Genomic DNA, 25924 nt, shown 5'->3' on the forward strand with positions numbered 1-25924 from the left:
GATCTCAGGTTCCTGGGATTGAGCCCTACATCGGGCTCTCTGCTCAGCAGGGAGTCTGCTTCCTCCTCACTCTCTGCTTGCCTCTCTGCCTACTTGTGATCTCTGTCTGTCAAATAAATAAATAAAATCTTTAAAAATAAAAAAAAGAAAAGTACAGTTCTAGAAATTTTTGACTATCAGCAGTGTGCTGTATACTAACATCCTGTAAAAGGGGCCATCCAGTTGGAAAATATAAAAAAAATTTGAATGTTACTACTAAAAGCTATACTTGGGTATATTTTCATGTTTCAGCCAGTTTGTAAAATTAGTCTGAATCACCAAGGAAATGACATTTGTCTTTGGGTCATTAATGTGTTTTTTAAAATGGGATTTTTATAACTTTTATCTTTATGATTATTTCTATCTTTATAATATATGTATACTTAACATGAATTTTTCTTAGCTCCTTATTTTAAGTGTAGCCAAAACTTGTGGCCAGGATTCAAAGTTTTACCCTTTTTCAGCAACAGTGTTTCCTTGATTTATGTGGTGTGTAGGAAAGTATTACCAAATTACTATTTGGTAAGCTGTATAGAATTTAGATCATGACTGCTAAGTTTTCCTTTTAGCATTTTCAGCTGTCCCAGTAAGTCACACACAAGTGATGCAGATTCTAGAACACTTGACTCTACTCTCTGCCAGTGAACTTATACCTTATGCAGAAGTATTAACATCCAATATGAACCAGCTGTTGAATTCAGGGGTTCCACGACGAATTCTTCAAACCGTCAATAAACTGTGGATGGTTCTTAATACTGTGATGCCTAGAAGGTAAGTTCAGTGTATTGTTTCCTATAATAAATAAGCATATAGCAGTGATTGTATACAATAACCTAAACTTAAATGTTGAAAAAATTGTTATCTGACAATATAAGTCCATTCTGAAGACCATTAATTTAAGAGCTATTATAATTTTAAGGAAAAGAATAAACTTTATTTTAAGAAACAGAGAAAACTTAAAGTATTTCCAATTTGAGAAAGTTTTTTAAAAATGAGTTCTCACATATAGTCATTTGTGGCTAATTGTGATTTAGATCACCATGTGTCTTGCAATCCTTAGCATGGCTTCAAATTTTACTGCACATTAAAATCACCTGGAGAGCTTTTGAAACGCCTCATCTGAGAGCTGTAACCCATGCTAATTAAATCAGAATGTTTGTTGGTAGGAGTTAGCCATTAGTTTTTTTTTTTTTTAAGGATTTCCCTAGTGATTCTAGCACACATGAAGTTTAGAGAACACTGGGTTAATTGTTTTGCCTTTAGGAAGATGTGTCTCTCCTGTTCCATATGTTGCATCAAAAACACCTGTTCTTAATAGGTGATGAGGATTAAGGAGTACACCTGTGATGGGCACAGGGTGTTGTTTATAGGTGGTGATTCACTAAATTGTACACCTGAAGCCAATATTACATAGTATATTAACTGGAATTTAAATAAAACAACAAAAAAACCCCCCTTAAACAGAAAAACAAAACAAACAAAAAACACCTAGTCTGTGCTTTAAAAAAAAAAAACCAGAATACTGGGCCGGACTTACCTGAGATTTTGATTCAATAGTTCTGGAAATATTTATGCTTTTTATTTTATTTTTCAATTTTTTAAAAAGATTTTGTTTATTTGAGAGACAGAGAGCTGCACAAGCAGGGGAGGGGGAAGGGACAGAGGGAGAGGGAGAAGCAGACTTCCCACTGAGCAGGAAGCCCAACGTGGGGCTTGATCCCAGGACCCTGGGATCATGACCTGAGCTGAGGGCAGATGCTTAACAGACTGAGCCACCCAGGTGTCCCACATTTATGCTTTTTAAATTTAATTTTATTTATATCAGATAAATAAATGCATATAACTTAAGAACTTAAATAGTATATTCCTTTCCATTTTAAGATTGTTGCTCCCCATAGATAGCCATTTTCATTTCGTTAGCCTTTTTATTCTGGCATGTATATCCCCCATCTATCTCAATAACATACTTAAAATTAGTATGATTTCTTGGCTTTACCATTTAGAAATTATCTGTGACTTTCCACTATACAAGATGAAGAGTTAGTCCTCTTACTTCTTTCCTCCCCTATGAGTCCCTCTTCCTTCAACACTCACTTTCTCCCTTCCTTCATTTTCCCTGACAGGGTAATACCAAAAGTTTTGGTTAAATCAGTATTCATTGTGCCTCTTATGACTACATCAGTGTGATTTTTATAGTTGACATATGCAGTATTCTTTGATTACAGTTTCTTTCTTATACAGTTGCCTTTCTTCATACCTCATCCACAAACCCTGACTTAACACTTCCCTTTTTCAATTACTTGGGTTTTTTGTCTTGTTTTTGTATTCTTTTTTTTTTTTTTTTTAAATCAATAACTGATTTAACCCTAAACTCCATTATTGAGAGAACGTTTACTTTATAATTGTTATAACATATCAGATAATGTAACAGTAACATTTTTTTCTTGCAAACATTCCTTTTATAGCTTTCCATTGTCATGTTTTAATTTGCGACATGCACAGTAGCCATCCTGGGATTGGTTTTGTCTCTCTTTGTTGAATTCCATGTTTTTCTCTGTGTTGGTGTAGTTCCTCATTTCAGTGAGTGGAACTCACATTCAAGTTGCTTCCTGAGAAAGGGTGTTCAGGAAACTCATTTATCATTCTGCTGAATGAATTGAGCTCCCTTGTTGCTATTAATCTAGTGATATATCAATTCCCACTCCTTTGTATGTGACCATTGTTTTTTCTCTTTTAAAATGGAGGTTTTTCCCCTTTCACTACTTTCTGGAATTTTATGATGATGTATTTTGGTGTTTTTTTTTGTTTCTTTTTTTTGTTTGTTTTTTGTTTTTTTTTTAAATTCATAATGTTGGGTTCTTGGGTCGTTTTTTAGTCTAGGGACCAATGCCTTCATTTCTAAGGACATTTATATTTTTTTCCTTCAGTGGTTTCTTTCCCTTGTTTTTTATAATTTTTTGTAATTTTGGTTTTCAGCCTCTTTTTTTTTTTTTTTTAAGATTTTATTTATTTATTTGACAGACAGATCACAAGTAGGCAGAGAGTCAGGCAGAGAGAGAGAGAGAGAGAGGAGGAAGAAGGCTCCCCATTGAGCAGAAAGCCCAATGCGGGGCTCAATCCCAGGACCCTGGAATCATGACCTGAGCCGAAGGCAGAGGCTTTAACCCACTGAGCCACCCCGGTGCCCCTTAAGCCTCTTATTTTAAAACCACTGATTTTGCAGTTTTTTCCTATTCTTTTTAAAATTTGTCTTTTGAATATACTTTGAGTATTTTCTCAATGTTATCTTCTGATCTTTCTTTTGAATTTTAAAAATGTGTTATATTCTTAATCTCTAAGAACTCTTTCTTACCTGAATATTCTTAGTTTTCTATTTTATTTTATTTTCAGTGGGCTCCATGCCCATATGGAACCCAACATGGAACTTGAATTCATGACCTTGAGATCAAGAGCCAGACACTTAACTGACTGAGCTACCCAAGTGTCCCTTGCCTTAATATTTTCGAAGGTCTCCTATTCTTGTTTCATATCTGCAATATCCTATCCTTTAAGAATATTAATTATAAGCTTTAAAATTTTCATCCCTACATTCTCTGTTTCTTTGAAGTTTCTTTCTGTTTGCATATTTTAATCTTTTTCAAACGAGAGGCTTTCCTTAAATGTCTGATGACTCTTGGCTTTCTACTCATATTTAAGAGTGGGCAAGCTCTTTGTGCCAGATGGGGCTGATGGACTCCTGGGCTTCATTGTAAGAGATCAGGTGCCCTTCTTATTGCCATATCCCTTAGTAATTCTGATGTGCAGTCAGGTTAGTAATCACTTTTAGAGTTTATGATGTCTAATCTCAAAGTGGCATCTCACATTGAGATTTTATGATGATACAGAACCGTGGCTTATTTATGGGGCCAGATACAGTTTCAAAGTGCTAAGGTGTTAATTCATACTTTTATTTTTTATGCCATGATTATTCCATTACAACTGAGAATTTTTGAAACTACTTTGTGTTTACTGTTTATCTTCATTTGTTTTAGAGACATCCAAATAAGTTAGATTACTATAGTTCTTAATTTTTTCAAGTTAATTCCCACCTGTTTAATTTTTACTGAATATATCCTTCTAAGTTGGACTGGATGGCTGCAGGTTTCAATATAATATAGTTGTTTTTGAATATGTGTTTATTTTCTCATCAGGCTGTGGGTAATGACAGTTAATGCACTTCAGCCTTCAATAAAGTTTGTACGACAACAAAAGTATACTCAGAATGACCTGATGATAGATCCTCTCATTGTCCTAAGATGTGATCAGAGGGTACACAGGTATGTGTCATTTGAGTTTCATTTTTATTCTGGAGTTGTACTTCAGAGCGTCTAAAAGAAATTGAAGAAATTCAGTTTAAACGTCTATCTTAGTGTTCTTGTGGGTGACTAGCGGTGTACTCTATGAGGTTCTTTTTTTTTTTTTTTTTTAAATTTTATTTATTCACTTGACAGACAGAGATCACAAGTAGGCAGAGAAGCAGGCAGAGAGAGGAGGAGGCAGGCTCCCTGCTGAGCAGAGAGTCTGATGCAGGGCTCGATCCCAGGACCCTGGAATCATGACCCAAGCTAAAGGCAGAGGCTTCAACCCACTGAGCCACCCAGGTGCCCCTATGAGATTCTTTTTATTTTTGTTTTGTCTATATTCAAGAACTATTCAGTTTAATATTTAACATGTGATTAGTAAAATCTAGCCTTGTTGCTAGCATTTTTGAAAAAGGCTTCTAAAATTTACTTATTATGAACTATTATATGGTTTAATGCATTATATGCATTAAAACTGAAATAAGACAAATGAAAAGTTAAATTATATGGTCATATGCAGATAAATCATTCAGTAAGTGGATGCTATTAAAAATTCAGGAAAGTGGGACCTGAGTAGTACTTTAAAGGATAGAAATGGGTTTTAGATGAACAGAGACTATAATGATGGGGGTAAGGGGTTAAGGAAGGCATTGTCGGGGGTGGGGGGAAAGGAACAGTGTGAGCAAAAGTATAGAAGCACAAATGAAAAAGGGGTAATTTGGAGGGGTAATTTGTTGAGAGGAGCACACTTTAGAATTGGAATGTCAAGTTAGGGGTCAGACTATGGAGGGCCTTGAATGTTAGGCTAAAGAGGTCATTTAGGCGGTAACTTAAGAAGAGAAACTTTGCATTAGATGGCTTAGAGGAGAAAGAAATTGGAGTTAAAGAAGACTTAACTAGGATACACACTCTGTATGTTGTCATCTGTCTTCAACCAAAGGGATGACATTCATGAAGTGACAAAATTTGAAAAATCAGCTATGTGTGGTTGGTGAGATCAAGGTCTCATGGGAAATAGGAGTCAGGAGAATGAACAGTTTAAATGACATTAAGTATCTAATAAAATAAAAATAGCAGTAAATAACACTTCCAGAAAAGAGAAACTTTTAAAACAATTTATCAGTGTTAAAAATCCATTTATGTAAGTAACCTTTCACCTGAATTGCCTCTAGTTATTCAGGAAGTTGTTAAATTTTACTGTCATAGCCTGGATTTTCTTTTACCTTGCGACCTTTTCCCCACGTTAATAGATATTCTGATATTAACTGGTTACATAGTATTCCATACAGATATGCAATGCTTAACCCAGTCCCTGTTGTTGGGCATTTGTTTATTTCTATTTTTTGTTATTATCAATAGTACTGTGGTGACTATTCTATGTACTGAGTATTTCCTTAGAGCAGATTCTTTTTTTAAATTTATTTATTGAAGTAATCTCTATGCTCAACACGGGGATTGAACTCAGGACCCCAAGATCAAGAGTGGCAACTGAGCCAACCAGGTGCCCCAGAGCAGATTCTTAAAAATGGAATTATGGGTCATGCTCATTAAGACTTATGATTCATATTTTGATTCATATTCATATTTTTATTCTGCCATGCAGAAAGGCTGAAGTGTTTGATATTGTACTTCACTACTTTGTATAATACTTTACAATTATTAAATTGGCTAGGTGAAAACTTGTCTCTAATTTTATTTATTTATTTATTTAAAAAATATTTTATTTATTTATTTGACAGAGAGAGAGATCACAAGTAGGTAGAGAGGCAGACAGAGAGAGACCGGGAAGAAGGTTCCCCGCTGAGCAGAGAGCCCGATGCGGGCCTTGATCCCAGGACCCTGAGACCATGACCTAAGCCAAAGGTAGAGGCTTAACCCATTGAGCCACCCAGGAGCCCCTTGTTTCTGATTTTAATTTGTATTATAGATTGAATATTTTAATATGCTTTTTGGCTATTGATCTCTCTTCTTTATATTTTAGTCTAGTTTTTTTTTTTTAAGATTTTATTTATTTATTTGACAGACAGAGGTCACAAATAGGCAGAGAGGCAGGCAGAGAGAGAGGAAGGGAAACAGGCTCCCCACTGAGCAGAGAGCCCAATGCGGGGCTCGATCCCAGGACCCTGAGACCATGACCTGAGCCGAAGACAGAGGCTTAACCCACTGAGCCACCCAGACAACCCTTAGTCTAGTTTTCTATTGAAATGCTTATCTTTTTTGATTTGCAAACAGTTCTTTATGAAGGAAATTGGTTCTTTATATGTATATTGCAGATTTTTCCTTTGTTCTGTTTTGCCTTTTAATTTTGTTAATTTTTTAAAATTTAGTTTTTTTACCAAGTGATCATCCACATCATTTTTAAAAATAACAATATAAAAATATGTACACATACAGAAATATATAATGTTTAGGATTTGCTTTGAACTAACCCTTTGGTGGTGATGGGAAAGTGGATGGGGGTGCAGAAGAAATGATTGACCATGTGTCAATAACTGTTGAAGGTAGATGATAATTTCTTGGAGATTCATTATCATATTTCCTTTGTCATGTATGTATGAAACTTTTCATTGTATACATTAGTAAGTGAACAAACAAGAAGATCAACAGTAAGAAAAAGGTGTACAATGTAAAGTCTTGTTCGCTCTCATGTCTACCATGTTGCTATGGCTAAACCAAAATTGTTCTTTGACTTCTTGATCAATCCCTGTTTCATCTCCAGAGGAAATACTAGTGTGTATGTAGCTTTACTTTCTATGTATTTACAAATTTATAAGTAAGAATACTACTTCTTTCAGTGGTTTAAAAAAAATAAGTATTATTACATTGTAGGCATTATTTTGTTCTTTTAAAAAAAAAAGCTGGTATTGTTCACATGTTCTCCATATTAATATGCATTGGTCTAACTTATTTGTTTTCACTGCCGCATTGTAATCCATATGTAAATTATGAGGCTTGTCCTCCAGAATCTCTGATTCAGAATTTTGGAGTGGAGCTTGAGATTTTTGGAGACATTGCCATAGTTTTTTAATAGTGACGCATATTTTTTTCACTATAAATACATAGATGTTTACTGTACTAAATTTGGGCATTTCAGAAAAACTATTGATATACTGATGAACATTTAAGCTGTTTCCATTGTTACAATGTTATAAACATACCTATACTGCCTGTTAATGCACTCATGCTAGTTCCTTCTGTGATAAACTGAGATGTGGCATTATCAGGTTATTCTAAGGGCTTGCTTTTTTTTTTTTTTTAAGATTTTATTTATTAGAGAGTGTGCGCGCACACGCAGGCACAAGTTGGGGGAGGGGCAGAGCACAATAGACTCCCTGCTGAGCGCAGAGTGCAATGGGGGCTGGAACCCAGGACCCTGAGTGACCTGAATCAAAGGCAGGTGCTTAAATGACTGAACCACCCAGTTGCTCCAGGGCTTGGCTTTTTACATTTTAGTGGTTACTAATTTATAATTTTTTTTCCTCTTTTATATTTCTTATATTTCTTCTTCTTTTTTTTTTTTTAATTTTTAAAATTTATTTGACAGACAGAGATCACAAGTAGGCAGAGAGACAGGCGTAGAGAGAGGAAGGGAAGCAGGCTCCTGGCCAAGCAGAGAGCCCGATGTGGGGCTTGATCTCTGGATCCTGGGATCATGACCTGAGCCAAAGGCAGAGGCTTTAACCCAATGAGCCACCCAGGCGCCCCTTATATATATATATATATATTTTTTTTTTAAAGATTTTATTTATTCATCAGAGAGAGAGAGAGGGAGCGAGAGCGAGCACAAGCAGACAGAGAGGCAGGCAGAGGCAGAGGGAGAAGCAGGCTCCCTGCCGAGCAAGGAGCCCGATGTGGGACTCGATCCCAGGACGCTGGGATCATGACCTGAGCCGAAGGCAGCTGCTCAACCAACTGAGCCACCCAGGCGCCCCTAGGCGCCCCTTATATTTGTTCTTATCTCACTTAATCTGTAACAACTTTTGAGGTATGAATAACTGCTCCTTTTATAGAAGAAGAAACCAAGATTTCGTAAATAACTTATCCCGGGTCAAGTGGATGAAGTACTTTTGGAATAGCAAGTTGTCTTGCTCCAAAGAAGAAACAGGAGTAGAAAGAATAAATAAATATTCTGTTCTAGTCTCCTTATTCTTTTTTTTTTTTTAAAGATTTTATTTATTTATTTGACAGAGAGAGATCACAAGTAGGCAGGGAGGCAGGCAGAGAGACAGGAGGAAGCAGGCTCCCCGCTGCGCAGAGAGCCCGATGCGGGGCTCGATCCCAGGACTCTGAGATCATGACCTGAGCTGAAGGCAGAGGATTTAACCCATTGAGCCACCCAGGCGCCCCTAGTCTCCTTATTCTTATCAATAATAGAATATTTCTTTTTTGGACAGCTGCTTTGTAGGTTCCTATTTAAGAGATTTACTCTTAATGCCATTTTTTGCAAAAAAGGAATCTTTTCTCTAGGGCATACATTATATTTGGTCTTAGCTGATAAGATGAAATAGATAATATTTAATATATATTCAATATCCGGTATAATCTTGAGAATAAGACAAACATATTAAACTTTTCTAGAGGATAGGACAAATATATTAAACTTTTCTAGAGGATAAGACAAACCTATTAAACTTTTATTTTTAGAAAAAATATTTCAGTGGAAGAGTGTTACTGTTCTTTTTAGGTTTCTCAGGTACTGCTTTTCAGGACTGATTGATCATATTCTGACTAATATAAATTTATATTCTTTCTTATGTATTTTTCTTCTTTCTGTGGTAGGTGCCCCCCACTGATGGATATTACTCTACACATGTTGAATGGATATCTTCTTGCATCCAAAGCCTACCTTAGTGCTCATCTGAAGGAAACTGCAGAACAAGATAGGCCTTCCCAGAATAATACAATAGGTTTAGTTGGGCAAACTGATGGCCCAGAAGTTACCAGAGAGGAATTGAAAAATGCTTTACTGGCTGCTCAGGTAATGAAATTTAGTCAAGGAAAGCATGAGTTTCCCTGTTAATATAATTAGTTAAATAAACAGCAGATGATTGTTGTTTATGTACAATAGTGACATATTGCACATTTCTTTCATTACAGAATGTATTATAATGCTGGTTCCTTTGCTTCTGAAGATCAGATGGACTTTATTACTAAAATTAGGAATAATCTTCATGATATTAGTTTAATAGCCATTTAAATGAGATTTATACTTTAACAAAATAAGGTTTTCGAAACCAAATGGTGGAGACAAACAGAACAAGAAATATATATGTAATAAAATGTCAGGTACTGGTAAAAAAGAGGGGAAAAAGAGGGGAATACAGAATAGGATCTTGGGAGATGTAGGAATTTAAGAGGAAAGAACAGAGGTCCTTTAGTAACTTTTGAAAAAGGCAGGAGATGTGAGAATGATTAAATGTTAAGCAATTGATGTCTTCAAAGTAGAAATGTTTTCTTAATTTGAAATGTAGCTTCTAAAATATTTTCATTGGCTATAAGGGGAATTAGAGTGATAATATATGTCCACAATCTCTTATCTATGATACAGAGATCAAAAATCTTATGAAAACTGAAGCATTTTTTTTGTAATTCAGTTGGCAGAAAGACCTGACCTGATGTGATCTCATTGTGACAAAACTTGACCTGAATTGATATGAAGCTATTTATAACCTTATCCCACTTATTGTGAATGTTGTTTTGCTGCAAAAATGTGAATATGTTTGGCTGCACTGTGTGCTCTCCTCGTCTCTGCTGGAGATGTTATATAATATCACATGAAAAAAAGAGTTCTAAAATAAATCTGGCCCTCAGAATTTCATATAAGGGATTGAAGATCATAATAGCTACCATTTATTTAATGGTTGCTATATGCTGAGTACTATTCTAAGTTCTTTATGTATATTAACTTACTTAACCTTTATAGCCAACCTATGAGGTAGGGAGTATTATCCATTTTTACAAATTAGGACACTGAGACTTAGGGAGGTTAAGTCACTTGCTCAAGGCTGCACATTGATAAGTGGCAGAGCTAGTATTCAAGCCTGGGTAGTCTGGCATCAGAGTCTACAAATAAAAACAACCCCAAACCAAACACCCTTTAACTGAAGATTGAGAATTACAAAATAAAGCTAACCTTATTTTATAATCAAGTTCGTCAAACAGTTCGACAAAGTAATTGTTTTCTTTGATTCCATGCAGTGGCTGTCTTCCAGAGATACATGTCATATATTCATTTTTTTTGTTACATTTTCCTACTAGATAAGAGTCATTATAGTTCTCCTTTAAATGTAGGTGCATCAAGTGGGTCAACCCTCAGGAAATTACTGTTCTTTGAAATGACACTCAAGCTTGTAGACTGAGCAACAACGAGTTGTACAGGGAGAATAGATGGTAAGGTAGAATTTTTCTTTGCAAAACCAGGGCTATAAAGAGCCCATCTTCAAATTAAAAGGGGGGAAAAAAGCTTTAGGAAGTGACATTTAGGCATTAATTATTAACCATCATCTTCAGAAGAATTAATTAATTAGTGAGAAAAATGTGCCAGGTGAGAAAAAGAGGGGAATACAGAATAGGATCTTGGGAGATGTAGGAATTTAAGAGGAAAGAACAGAGGTTCTGGTAGAAGTCATCTTTTGTTTAGGTCCTCTTTTTGATATCACTGAATCAGAATACTCTTCTAGTAGATGATTTTAAACTGCAGTCCATTGATCTTAGTGATATGTGATGACCCTGAAATTATGCATATATTTGTTTACTTGTTAATTTTTATACGGAGAGGGTGTGTAGTTTTCTTCAGAGCCTTAAAAGCATTCACGACCTTAACATGGTGAGAATGACTGCCCTATAGATTGCTCATATATGCTCTTAAAAGTACGTTTGTTTTTTTTTAAAGAAACAATTGTTTTACCACTTTGGTTCACGTGAAAACAAAATTCTCAAAAACTTCTTAAATTCTGTTTTATTTGCTTGCAGGATAGTGCAGCTGTCCAGATTCTCTTGGAGATTTGCTTACCTACTGAAGAAGAGAAAGCAAAGGGTGTCAATCCAGACAGCTTACTAAGAAATGTTCAAAGTGTTATTACTACCAGTGCTTCAAATAAGGGAATCGAGGAAGGAGAAGACAATTTGCTCTGTAACCTTCGAGAAGTTCAGTGCCTTATCTGTTGTCTTTTACACCAGATGTACATTGCTGATCCTAACATTGCTAAACTTGTTCACTTTCAGGTATGTTTCAAAGAATGTTGCTCATATGGTCGACATTGATTTTTGGGGGAGGTAGTGCTTTGATTACTAAATTAATGGGGATCAGTTAGAAATTGGAGATCACACAGATGATCATGGTGCTTTGCAATATGGCCCCAAATTCAGAGTTTTTATATTTCATTTCACTCTAATAAGTTCAAATAATTTATCTCTATTCTGGTGCACCAGAAAGGTGAAATGCCAGGATACATGTAGAGTACTGTAGCTTTCTGAGCAACTTTTACAGAAAGGAAGAAAAAAAATCTCTCTTTGTATTTTTATCTGCATTTGACTTATAGTTTTTTTTTCCTAACTCTTCCCCCCCCTTTCTTGTTGAGATAGGGTTATCCATGTGAACTTTTACCTCTGACCGTCGCAGGTATTCCATCTATGCACATCTGTCTGGATTTCATACCTGAGCTTATTGCACAGCCAGAACTTGAAAAACAGGTAACAAGCATTTGGAGGCTTAGGGAAAATTTTAATCTCCCTCCAGTCTTGCTGGCTATTAAACATTTAAAAAGTTTTAATACTTAAGAATTCTTCAGAAACATGGAACATTTTGATTTTGCATTGCAGATATTTGCTATCCAGTTGCTTTCTCATTTGTGTATCCAGTATGCATTGCCAAAGTCACTCAGTGTGGCTCGCTTAGCTGTGAATGTCATGGGAACTTTGCTAACAGGTGTGTAGCCAACCAACATCAATAACAAAAACTTCTAACATAAAGTAGTACGTATTTTTACTGAATTTAGTAGTACAATGTTTCTGTGCTACTAGTAGTTTAATTTATGCCATCTTTTCAATTCTTTGACGTTTTTTTAAGTAGAAATGTGATTTATAGCATAGAGGAGATGAATAGTTAGGCAAATTTTATCTTTCACTTTGTGAATAATTACATATAGATTTAGGTAAATATAATAAGCTTTCCAGGGTGGACTGGGTGGCTCAGTTGATTGAGCATCCAACTCTTGATGTTGGCTCAGGTTAGGATCTTATGGATTGAGCCTTGCACTGGGCTCTGTGCTCAGTGTAGAGTCTCCTCTGGATTCTCTCCCCCTCTACCCCTTTTCCTGTTCGCAAATGTGCATGTTCTCTCTAAATAAATAAATAAAATCTTAAGGGAAAAAAAGTTTTCCATATTTTACAAATGAAAATCAGATCTGCTTTCTGAACGTCATTAGGTTAGTAGAAGGCAAATTACAATTTATTACAAAGACTTAGAGTTCCAGAAAAATATAATCATGATGTCTAAATAAAAGATAAATATATTAGTTGTTTCCTTAAGTTCTAAAACATGCCCTAATGTTTTAATCACCATCTGTTTTGTAGAGCAAAATGGTATGAAAATAAACTACTTTAAAAGAAATGAACTATAATTCAGTCTTTTTAAATTATGACTTAATTTCATATTTTTTCTTATTGCTCCCATAATACTCTATTCATTTTTCTTTTCATTATATTCACCCCATGTTATTATTTTTAGCAGTCAAGAGCTTTAACTGCCTGAGTTCAATTGCAGCTCCACTACTAACTGGCTATGTAGCTTTGAACAAGATTCTTCTTTTTTTTTTTTTTTAAAAGATTTTATTTCTTCATTTTTATTTGAGTGACACAGAGAGAGAGAGACAGAGAATGAGTGGGAGGGAGAGGGAAGGGGAGAGGGAGAAGCAGACTCCCCACTGAGCGTGGATGCCCCCCCCCCCCGCCCACAATGTGGGGTTCAATTCCAGGACCCAGGGATCATGACCTGAGCTGAAGGCATATGCTTAACCAACTGAGCTACCCCAAGCACCCCTTTGAACAAGTTTCTTAATCTAAGGTTTAAGAGTTTTTCTCCTCTATAAATATTTTCCTCATTTATAAAACTGTGAGAATTAAATAATGCATGTAATGCACTTATCACAGTGCTTGAAAATAAGAATTTGTATGTTGAATGATTGTAAGCTTCCTAAAGGCAGGGATCAGATATATCTTAGAAAATGTAATAATCTCAGCAGAGAGTATGATGCTTAGTATATTCAATAGACCATGTATGTTGAATTTATATCTGTAAAGTAAAAAATTGTTTAACTTCTTTCCAACAGTTTTAACACAGGCTAAGCGGTATGCTTTTTTTATGCCAACTCTGCCAAGTTTGGTTTCCTTTTGTCGAGCATTTCCTCCACTGTATGAGGATATTATGTCTTTGCTGATCCAAATAGGGCAAGTCTGTGCCTCTGATGTTGCCACTCAGACAAGAGACATTGATCCAATTATTACACGTAAGTAGTAACTTATTGTCAAAGTTGTTTTAATATCGCAAACATAAAGGCCAAATTCCTTTCCAGATTCCTTGCCTTAATTTTTTTTTTCCTTATGTTTTTAGGTCTTCAACAAATAAAGGAGAAACCAAGTGGATGGTCTGGTATCTGTAAAGATTTATCTTATAAAAATGCATCTGGGGACACTGGAAGTATGGATCCTGATGTACAGCTTTGTCATTGTATTGAAAGCACAATAATTGAAATAATAAACATGAGTGTTAGTGGAATTTAACAAAAAAAACTAAAACAAAAAAATGAAGCTTTTGCTGCATACACTCAATATGAGTCTGCATCTTACAACTCTAAACTGAATTGGGAACAGTAACATCTTGGAATCATTAAAAGATTCAGTTCAACATGGGTATAGTTTAGAACTCTCTTTAAGAATTATGCTTGCTTATATTTGATTGGCAGTTCTTTGAATCTACTTTGCTGGTATGTTTATACTGTAGCAGCGGAACTTTTTTTTTTCTTTTGTTGGGAGCACATTTAAGAACCTCATTTCTAGAAAGTGAATTTGGCCTTATATTTACTTTTGCAATGAAGAAACAGTGCCATGCCTTTAATTTCTTATAAAGATGAGTCTGTGGGCAGCCCTAGTGTTTAATGTTAGCTAATAACAATGTGACAATGATGCAATGAAGAGAGGGAGAAAAAGGGAAGGGAGAATATAGGAAAAATTAGGAGTTTAAATACCCAGTAGAAACTGTTAAAACTTGCAAGACAAGTAGTAGTAATGCGAGATGGAATTTTGCTTCTCAAGAAATAGTATTGAGAAGGCTTTAAAAAAGGCAAATAGCTTTTTGTAAATGATTTCCATGGAATTACAGATGAGAATTTTAAGATTTTACACGTTTGCTTCAATTTTTACTAAAATGGAGATATGTTTAAAGAGATACTTGAATAATTTGGAATTTTAAGTTACTAATTTAGAATTGTTTACAGAAACATCTTTGTGCAAAGAAGAACCTGAAAGGAGATCTCATTTAGTTTTTTTTTTTTAAGATTTATTTTTATAATGTTTTACTGACTTACCTAATGGTCAGGGGGGGAAATGACATTGGGATCTAATTAAAGTTTAAAGCAGTGAAACACACCAGATTAAAGAGCTCTTGGTGTGCCATCAGGATTATAATTCACATCATAGTTTTAGAAGATCTCTGAGTAAGAAAAAACATACAGTGTTTGGACCTCAGGAAAAGTTAAAAATAGTGTAAAGTACCATGTTGCTGAAGGATTTGGCAGTCCTCCGTTAGTAACTTCCATTGATTAGGTAGATGCATTCAGGTAAACCATAGTCCCATTTATTTTTCTTTAATTAAGAATCCAACATAGAAGTTACTTCTCTTTGTTTTCTGAGATATACCTGAATAATACACTCCTCCCAACCCCTTCTTTTCTCTGCTTTGAAACAGACCTGTTCACCTGTAAAAGAAATTAGGTAGGCTAATAAGGAAGTGTGATTTTTAAGAAATGAAATTTGACTTTGGTCTTCTCACTAGCATATAGGCATATGTCATTTTCCTCCTTTGTAAAATAGGATTACTACTGGCCCTACCTCATAAGGGTATTATACAAGAACTAATTTGTAGCTATTTCAAATCATGAAGTACACAGTATCCTAGATGATAGGATATTTATAACTTTTATCTGATGCTTAATATTCAATGAAGTAATTTTGATGCAAAAATAAAGGCATCCATTTAAAAAGTACCATAAGAATTTTCATATTTTTAAACAAGGCAATTTTATAAGTCTTTTAAGATTAAAAACAACTGCTCCTGTTTTGTTTTATTTAGTTTTTAAACAGAGGCTTTGGAATATTTTGTGTGAGTAGGTAACCTCTAGGAAATCAGAAAAGGGTTGAAATATGTTTTCTAACTAAATGCCGTGCACATTCCTGGATCACTTTTCAAAGACTGGTCAAAACCTGCTGTGTTAAAATAACATACGCTCTTTTTCATCAGATTTGTTGATGATGTAAATAAAATGTGTAAATATATTAGTAAATGTTAATATTCATGTATTTTAAGTTAAGGTTATAAGATTTGTCACAATGTGATTTCTTTTTATTCAAGTGAAAACAGATGTGTGCAGCTATTTTGAATATTGGTTTATAAACATTCATATTCTTTATCAAATGTGCTTGTAGTTTTTTGTGTTTCATTTCACTGCTGCTAACTTGAAAGGGACATTTCAAGGGACTGGTATCCAGAACTGTTTGGCTCCAGTCTCAGCGTGTCCCTTTCCGTTATGCCACATACATCAAATGGCGATACAAGGTAAAGTCACTGGAGAGTCTTAGGAATTAAGGAGAGGAAGATCAGAATAGTTACCCTGGAGCGGTTACTTAAAAGATTAGATATTTTAAAAATTTGTAAATGCAGAATAACAATTTGCCTTTTTGAGGACTTATTTTTATAAATTATCCTTCCACTGTCTTATTAAGTTACATTTTTAGTACTTTCCCTTCATCTTTGCTTATGTACACATATCGTCACATAATGAAATTCATAGTACCCAGCTGGAATCTGCTTATTTTTTTCAATTAATTTTATATGAAATTATTTTTGCAAGTTATTTAATTTTTATAATTATGGTTTATAGCAATTTATTTTTATAATTATTTTATTGGCTTCATGATGATTGAATTCTTTTAACTATCTCCCTATTATTATACTGGGAATTTTTTTTTTCAGTATTATAATAGGCACTGATGTAAATTGAGGTATTATAAGTAAAGGGCAGAATTTATTTTCATGACTAAGTTTTGTCATTTGGCGACAGTGTAGTAAAAGTGAAAGTGAGGCACATCAGTTCCCCTCTTGCCGCTTCCTCCTGCTGCTGCAAACCTCTCTCCTAAACCAGTTCTCTCGAATTTGAGAAAATGTCTCAGGTTTTGCTTTTTTGGACACTAGTATTTTAGCCAAGTTTAGACTATACAGAACTCTTTAAAAAGAGCAGTTCAGAGAGCTCATGATTAACCTAGTTTTGAGGAAATTTAAGTATACTTCTTGAGGAAATTTAAGTATACTTCTTGGCAGAGAAGAATAAACTGGTCTCCGGAGGGACAAAGGTGGGTGAGCCTTTAAATAGAGGAAGAAGTTATCTGGTAGTAGAAGACATCGGAAGCGTTTGTCTGGTTTAATTTGGTATCTGGAAAAGCCTCGAATATTATGAGATCCTGTAAGATGGTTGTCATCGAACCTTTTCGCCTCGTTTGGCTCATTCTGGCAATTGCCGCCTCAAGCTTTTCGTTCGCCTGACTACTTACAAAGTTCTAATTTGAATTGAGTGGCGCTGATGAATGCGCGGAGAAATCCGCGAGGCTTAAAGGTGTGTCTTCTCTGTTGGTCTACAGACTTTAAGAATAGACACTTCGAGTTTCTAAGAAATCCATTAACGGGTTAAATCACCGGTGTCAAAAAGTCAGTTAAGAGCCTTAGGAATTCAGGAAAGAACTCTTTTCCTTTAAAAACACTAAGATTTGGGCGAGTCTTTCCCTCTACTGCGGTTCGCCTTCCGGTGCCGCCAGGTATCTTGGGCCCGTTCTTAATTGCGTAGGCTTCCATTGGGTGCCAGAGTTCTCGCCCCCTGACCTTGCACCAAGATTGGTTGCTGGATTTCTGGTCTTGGCAGATGATTGGTTGTCTGAGCTCGCCCGGCGATTGGATGCCAGGAGTCGAGGGGTGGGAGGCGGGAATTCTTCTAGGGGAAAACGTAGCTGAGGGGACTGATGTGGACTGGAGAGAAAAGCTGAAGCAGCCCGGACCCTGCGACCAGGCCCGGGTAGTAGCAGCCGCCTTAGCAAGAGAGAGAGGCTTGTGACCTTCTTTGCCCGCGCTCCACTGTATTTGCTTGCAGGTATCTGTTTCCCTTTCTCCCGTGAATCGGAGACCAGTCAGCGGTGCGTCAGTTTTCTTCAGGACCGGCAAGTCTGTATCCTGTGTGGGGGCGAGAGCGAAGCCGGCTGGAGCAGTGCGTGCTGCTTTCGCCCAAACTCCTTGCTGGCCGGTTGGTGTTGACTGGATCACCAGGGGCTCTGGGATCTCCACGGGCTGAGTGAGGAGGAAGGGTTGAGGACGAAAAGTTGGGGAGAAGCCAGCCTGCCCACCCCTGTTAGTATAGTCCGGGGCCTCGTGCTAACTCTTGGCGGCAGGGGGCGACGGCGGGAGGCAGGTAATTGTTTTTTGTTTGTTTGTTTGTTTTAAAGGACTTTATTTATTTGACAGAGAGAGACAGCGAGAGAGGGATCACAAGCAGGGGGAGTGGGAGAGGGAGAAGGAAACTTTCCGCGGAGCCGGGAGATCCCAGAACCCTGGGATCTTGACCAGAGCCGAAGAAAAACGCTTATCAACTGAACCACCCAGGCACCCCCAGGCAGATAATTGTGATGTGTTTTTGTTTGCTTTATTCCATTGTTATGGGGGAAGCTACCCCATTTTGAGATCCTTGTTGTTACACCTGGGGCGGGGTATGGATTATTTCGAGGTTATTTCCGAGTAACTAGCCAGCCTTGAGTTGTTGGTTCAGATTAGAGTTGGATTCCACCAAATCTCATTCTCACAGCTTCACAGTTGGATTCTTCACAGAATCCCAAAAATTAGACCTGGAAAATAATTTTCCATTTAAAATATTCCACTTAGAATAACCATAGGCTATGGTTAAGGTTATTACTGGCTTTCTAATCAGTTGCATTGCTATTTCAACAATCACTCCATCCCCACATTGAGTTTACTATTTTTTTTTTTTTTCACATTTGCCAAGTAATACCAGTGTGTATCATTTCCCCTCCTCTCTTCAGTTATTTCTTTAGGATGTGTTTCTGGGAATGAGAAATCTACGGACTCTTTTTTCAGAAAAATGCAGTCATGCACAGAAACTTATGCATGCAACATCAGATCACAGTTTCTGAATTACATCTATGTATCTTGGGTTAAGAAAAGTTGGTTTAGGGGCACTTGGGTGGCTCAGTGGGTTGAAGCTTCTGCCTTCGGCTCAGGTCATGATCTCAGGGTCCTGGGATCGAGCCCTCCATGGGGCTCTCTGCTCAGCAGGGAGCCTGCTTCCCTTCCTCTCTCTCCCTGCCTGCCTCTCTGCCTACTTGTGATCTCTGTCAAATAAATAAAATCTTAAAAAGAAAGAAAGAAAGAAAGAAAGAAAAGTTGGTTTAGAAGGAGGATTAAAGTAGATCGCTTCTGTTTTAGATATTGGAGTTTGCGCACATTATTTTTTATTCTATTATTATTTTTAGAGATTTTATTTATTTATTTATTTGAGAGAGAGAGAGAGAGAGAGAGAAAGAGAAGAGCACAAGCAGGGCGAGCTACAGGCAGAAGGAAAGGCAGGCTCCCTGCTGAGGAAGGAGCCAGACATGGGGCTCCATCCCAGGGCCCTGGGATCATGACCTGAGCTGAAGGTAGACACTTAACGGATTGAACCCCCCAAGCACCCTCTACTTTATTGATAAAGATTTTATTTATTAGACAGCGAGCACTATCGTGGGAGGGCAGGGGAGGCAGAGGAACAGGTAGACTCCCTGCTGAACAGGGAACCCATGCAGGGCTTGATCCCAGGGGTCTGAGATGTTGACCTGAGGCTAAGAGAAGCTTAAGGACTGAACCACCCAGGTGCTATAGGGTGCCTTATATACACATAATGTATAGACATTATCTTATTTAATTCTTAACTCAATGCCTGGCTAATTTTTGTGAAAACCCTATCAGGTGGGTAGTATTATATCCATTTCACAGATGCACAAATTAGTTCTGAGAGGTTAAGTGACTCACACAGAGGAATTCAAATTTAGGTTTGCTTTAGTCCAAAACTCATCTTTCCATTATACCCCACCTGACTTTTAAATAAGAATTATTGGGCACCTACTAAATGCCAAGGCATTGCTTCCCTCCTAACAGTTTTTAAGTTAGGGGTTACTACAGATATAGATCTTAATCTAGAGAAGTGAAGAGACATGATCAAGGTAACACATATGAGTTGTTTTCAGAACCTGGTCTAGAGCTTGTTCTTTCTAACTCCTACTCCACAGCTTTGGCACCCCAGGAATACAAATCCACATTTGTCAGATTTTAAGACATGCTGTCAACCATTGTGATTTATAAGGCTAGGAAATTCTTTTACTTTCCCATTTGTTTTGTTTAAACATTTATTCCAGATTTTATTTTCAGACATCTGTCCTAGTGTTGGGTATCTGGTTTTCTTTGGTATTGTTTCAGTTTTGATTTCATTTCTGTTGCAGTTAGGAATCTGAAGTAAATAGTAAAGCATGATGTCTTCAGTTTGGTCTGAATATACAATTGGTGGGGTGAAGATTACCTTTCCTTATAAAGCATACCCATCACAGCTTGCTATGATGAATTCTGTAAGTATTTTTCAATAGTTATTTTGTCTTTATTAAGATACAGGTGCTTATAATACATAAAACTACATTTGTGTTTTCAGATAGTACATGGATTGAAAATATTTGCCAGTTCATTGAAGAAGATTTAAATTTTGGAAAAATAATACTGATCACGACTAAACTGTATATATACATTGTTACAATGGAGACAAAGGAGAACATTCTGAAAAATATTCTCACCTCAGTTGGAACTTTTGTTTACTTTGCAGAATTAGTGCTTTCTACAAAATACTTGCTATATATATTACACAGAACAGTATATTTCTCACTATAATTTTTTGAGATAGTTTTCATATAGAAAATGAATACACAAACAAGTAAACCAACTTTCCAACTTTGTTAAATCTGAATATTTAAAATTTTTACCGTATTTTTTGAGTTTATACCTTGTTTGTAAGCAATATTTACTTCACATATTTTAAATGTTGCATAATGATGTACTATAACTACCTGCAGAAGTTGACTTTTTTTTGCTTAAATTGTTACGATGTAGGCCTGTTAACTGTTAATCTATTTTACTTGCTGTATAGTATTCTGTTTTATGGATATACGAGAATTTTTTTGCCCATTTTCTTTTGATATACTTTAAAGTTGTTTACATTCTATAGCAATTTAAACAATGCTGCTATGAACTTTCTTATACAGGTTTCCTTGTGTTCTTGTATGAAAAATTTGGACGATATACATAGGACTGGACTTGCTAGAGTTGGGTATCTTCCGTTTTACTAGGAATTGTTAATTTCTGTACAGAGTGGTTGTAACAATTTACACTCTCAAAAGCAGCATCCATTAAGTTTTCATCAAAGATATTCATGTGCTGTTTTCTAATTTTACAGAAATGATTAAAGCACAGATTGCTTTTTTTTTTTTTTTTTTTTTTTCATTTCTTTTTTGCTTGATATCCTTTTAAGGCCATAATAATTTTAGGGAGTGATATAAAGGAATAAAATCTAGGTTTAACTAAATACTGGTTCTTCCTTCTATTGCTGTACTCCTGGAAGTGCAGCCTTACTTCTCATTGTTGTTGTATTTATACTGTTGATGGAGAGAGATTCTAATGAAGTAAACTGTTTATTGACTTTTTTATCATTTTTGTGTCCATAGATTGTCAGAGGATTAAATAGTAAGCAACATTGTTTGTTGGAGAGCCCCACAGGAAGTGGGAAAAGCTTAGCCTTACTTTGTTCTGCTTTGGCATGGCAACAGTCTCTTAGTGGTAAGTTGTTGGTTGGTACTTCAGGTTTCTTAGACCAGAAAAAAATATTTTTTTTAATTTTATTTTATTTATTTATTTATTTATTTTTTAAAGATTTTATTTTATTTGTTTGACAGAGAGAAATCACAGGTAGGTAGAGAGACTGGCAGAGAAAGTGAGGGAAGCAGGCTCCCCGCCGAGCAGAGAGCCCGATGTGGGACTCGATCCCAGGACCCTGAGATCATGACCTGAGCCGAAGGCAGAGGCTTAACCCACTGAGCCACCTAGGCGCCCCTAAAAAAAAATATTTTAATATTTTTTTAATATTTTAAGTATTTTTTTATCCAGACTGACTCAAACCATGTTCTAGCTAGCTAATTTATTTATTTATTTATTCATTTGTTTATTTATATTTTTATTTTTGTAAAGATTTTATTTATTGACAGAGACAGACACAGTGAGAGAGGGAACACAAGCAGGGGGAGTGGAATAGGGAGAAGCAGGCTTCTGGCTGAGCAGGGAGCCTGATGCGGCACCCAGTCCCAGGACTCTGGGATCATTACTCTAGCTGAAGGCAGATGCCTAAGGACTGAGCCAGCCAGATGCTCCTAGTTAGCTAATTTAAGTACAGATTCTTTTTTTTTTTTTTTAATTTTATTTATTTATTTGAGAGGGAGAGAGAGAGATCACAAGTAGGCAGAGAGGCAGGCAGAGAGGGAGAAGCAGGCTCCCCGCCAAGCAGAGTGCCTGATGCGGGCCTGATCCTAGGACACTGAGACATGACCTGGGCCAAAGGCAGAGGCTTAACCCACTTAGCCACCCAGGTGCCCCTCCTTTTTTTTTTTTTTTTTTTTAAATTAACATATAATGTATTACTTGCTTCAGTACAAATAATGTATTGTTTGTATACAAATTGTGTATTCAATACAAATAATGTGTTATTTGATACAGTCTGTGAATCATCACACACTTCACAGTACTCACCATAACACATAACCCTCCCCAATGTCCATAACCCAGCCACCCTATTCTTCCCCCTTCACCCCCCCAGCAACCGTTAGTTTGTTTCCTGAGATTAAGAGTCTCTTATGGTTTGTCTCCCTCCTCGGTCCCATCTTATTTCATTTTTTTCCCTCCCCTCCTTTCCATGACCCACCCCCCCACCCCCGTCATCTCAAATTCCTCATATCAGAGAAATCATATGATAATTGTCTTTCTCTGATTGACTTATTTTGTTTAGCATAATACCCTCTAGTTCCATCCACGTTGTTGCAAATGGCAAGATTTCACCTTTTTGATGGCCACATAATATTCCGTTGTGTGTGTGTGTGTGTGTGTGTGTGTGTGTGTGTGTATACACATCATATCTTTATCCATTCATCTCTTTGTGGACATCTAGGTCATCTAGGTTCTTTCCATAGTTTGGCTACAGATTCTCTTTTAAGATTTTTTTTGTAAGTTGTATATCTTCCTTTTTTTTTTTTTTTTTTAAGATTTTATTTGAGAGAGATTGAGTGAGCAAGAGAGAGCACAATTAGGGGGAGTGGCAGAGAGGGAGAAGCAGAAGATCAAGATGCAGGGCTTGATCTCAGTACCTTGAGATTATAACCTGAGCTGAAGGCAGATACATAACCAACTGAGCCATCCAGTTGCCCCAAGTTACATATCTTCCAAAAGAGTTTCAACTGAGCAAAATATGTTGTTAATTCTAAAACAGTTTTGAACATAATATAGTCCTTTGATGATTCAGAGTCTACATAAGAATCTTGGAATGCTTAGTTATCATTATGAAAATGATTATGATAATTTATATGTAAAAGATGAAAGAGATGGGCCTGTCATGATGCTGTAACATACACAAATAATCCCTTTGAGTAAATCCTTTAATATATTTGCTTATTTGTCCCTTCTGTATAACATTAGACCATAAAATCTCTAAAGAAAACATTCTAGTTGATACTTTTCTACTTGTTTGGATGCCAGATAAGCAAAAGTTTATTGTAATATTGTTTTCATAAATACATTATTTTCTATTACTTTTACTTAATTTGCTAACAACAGCCTAGTAACATTTATTTTATGAAAGTCTTGCTAATATACATAATGAATCTGAAATACAGTATTGGATATATTTTGGTTATGTATTAGATGGATTTGACTTAAAGTAGTAGGAGAATTTAAAATTAAGCACAAGTATACGTAGGTATGTATTTATGTATTTTTATATATGTGTGTGTGTGTGTTTAAAAGGAAACATGCTACTGATAAGACTTAAAAAATAAAAAGTAAAAATTTTATAACTTTTGTTCATTTTGATTGTTAATGATGTTACTCTGTGGGGAAAAATGAGATAATCTGTTAATCTAAAATTTTAATGGGAGACTGAAAATAGAATTAGTAGTATATATGTAGTACAGATGGGAAAATAATGTCAATACTGTTCATAGAAAATAACTTTTCACTTTTTTTAGTATCTATGAATTATGTTTTTGTATATGTGGGCAATTGTTTCTTGGCCTTTTGGCTAAGATCTGGTGTAGTATACATGTAGGCACACAATGTAGACTGCTATTACAATTATGTAATAGCAAAAATGTATTCTGTTTAAGTATTAAAAATTACCTGTTTTATTTGAATGTTGATCTTAAAATAGATTTTGGTACATGTAGTAGAATCGATACATCAGGGGCACCTGGGTGGCTCAGTGGGTTAAGCCTCTGCCTTTGGCTCAGGTCATGATCTCAGGGTCCTGGGATGGAGTTCCACATCAGGCTCTCTGCTTAGTGGGGAGTCTGCTTCCCCCCTCTCTCTGCCTGCCTCTCTGCCTACTTGTGATCTCTCTCTGTGTGTCAAATAGATAAAATCTTAAAAAAAAAAAGAATTGATATATCATGAAACATGTTTCTATTTGAAATAGATAATATAAAATCGAAATTATGTAGGCCTTATGTATTTACATTATTTAATGTATTGAGCTTTATTTCTTCAGGGAAATAGTAGTAATTAAGAATATACTTTAGGTCTTTATTTTAATCTTCCCTGCTTAATATTTTAATAAATCTCAATATAAATACCCAGCTAGTTAATATTATTAATCTTTGACTATTATCAGATTTTTACAAATGATTAAATTGATGTTAACTTCTCTATAAGCATTTCTAGTGTAGGTATTTCTCTCTTGTTGTAATTTGATGCTGGAGACAGGGTGACCAGTTTGCCCAGATCTGCCAGGTACTTTTCCAGTTTTAGCAATGACAATCTTGTATCTTAGGAAACTTCCCAATCTTGGGCAAATTGGGTGGTTTCTCATCCTAGTTGCAGTTTTTTAAATGTTTTTTAAATGAGAACTATTACAACTTGGGTTCTTTCATTTTTTTTTTTTTTTTTTAGGGAAGCCAGTGGATGAAAGCTTAAGTAAAAAACCTGAAGTACCATCATCATGTTGTTGTGCATGCCATTCAAAGAATTTTACAAACATTGACTTGAACGAAGGAACTTCACATCATTTCAACAGTCCAAGTACACCACCTTCTGAAAGAAATGACACTTCATCAACTTATCAAGGTAGTTTATATTTTTGCCTGGCTCTGTTGGTATATGTAGTCGTCTTAATTATTGCTGTTGTGAGACTTAACTAAGATACATTTGCTTAGCATAATTGACTATGTATCTCCACCTAATTTCTCTGGAATTATTTTTAGGTAACACATATGATAGATAGCCTTGTACTATTTTATTCTTGGATTGACTTTTAATTTATGCAGACATTTTGCTAGCTTAAATTTTTGTTTTGCTAGCTTTTTTTTTCTTTTTATATACATAGTTTTTGTAATTGGAGTATAATTGACACACTGTATTAATATATTAGTTTCAGGTGTACAACATAGTGATTCAGCAAGTCTAGGTGTTATTCTGTGCCCATCACAAGTGTGTCTACCATCCATTGCCTTATGTCATTACAGTGCCATTGACTATATTCCTGTGCTGTACCTTTTATCCCTGTGACTTATTCATTCTGTAACTGGAAGCCTGTATCTTCCATTTCTCTCTGGCAACCATAGTTTGTTCTCTGTGATTATGGATCTGTTTCTGCTTTTTTTGTTGTTTATTCATTTGTTTTTTAGATTCCCCACATAAGTGAAATCATGTGGTATTTTTCTTTCATCTGTCTGGCTTATTTCATTAGCATAATACTCTCTAGGTCCGTCCATGTTGTCACAAATGCCAAATTTCATCCTTTTTTATGGCTGAGTAGAGAATCAGGTATGTTTTAAATATGATCCTTAAACAGTTCATACTAGATTTAAGATAAGTGTACTAAGAATATCACAAGATTATTAATTTTTAAAAATATTTCTTTGGCGTTGAGTATATGGAAAGGATT

The 25924-nt window shown here is 35.8% G+C and overlaps 2 protein-coding genes across 5 annotated transcripts in view; both read left to right on the forward strand.

Moving 5' to 3' along the window:
• INTS2 (integrator complex subunit 2) overlaps positions 1-16068 on the forward strand; it is a 48622-nt gene extending 32554 nt beyond the window's left edge. For all 4 annotated transcript variants that reach the window (XM_059149088.1, XM_059149087.1, XM_059149089.1 and 1 more), the window contains 8 exons: positions 609-810; positions 4230-4355; positions 9159-9357; positions 11352-11603; positions 11964-12071; positions 12201-12306; positions 13709-13885; positions 13990-16068. In XM_059149088.1, the coding sequence (XP_059005071.1) occupies positions 609-810; positions 4230-4355; positions 9159-9357; positions 11352-11603; positions 11964-12071; positions 12201-12306; positions 13709-13885; positions 13990-14159 (1340 nt within the window). In that variant the 3' untranslated portion in view covers positions 14160-16068. The remainder of the gene's footprint in view (positions 1-608; positions 811-4229; positions 4356-9158; positions 9358-11351; positions 11604-11963; positions 12072-12200; positions 12307-13708; positions 13886-13989) is intronic.
• A 1576-nt stretch (positions 16069-17644) lies between these two features.
• BRIP1 (BRCA1 interacting helicase 1) overlaps positions 17645-25924 on the forward strand; it is a 182789-nt gene continuing 174509 nt past the window's right edge. The window contains exons 1-4 of the mRNA XM_059149018.1: positions 17645-17941; positions 20184-20306; positions 21450-21561; positions 24931-25104. Coding sequence (XP_059005001.1) covers positions 20211-20306; positions 21450-21561; positions 24931-25104 — 382 coding nt within the window. The 5' untranslated portion in view covers positions 17645-17941; positions 20184-20210. The remainder of the gene's footprint in view (positions 17942-20183; positions 20307-21449; positions 21562-24930; positions 25105-25924) is intronic.

The sequence above is a fragment of the Mustela lutreola genome, chromosome 15, assembly GCF_030435805.1.
Source record: "Mustela lutreola isolate mMusLut2 chromosome 15, mMusLut2.pri, whole genome shotgun sequence".
Taxonomy (NCBI): Eukaryota; Metazoa; Chordata; class Mammalia; order Carnivora; family Mustelidae; genus Mustela; species Mustela lutreola.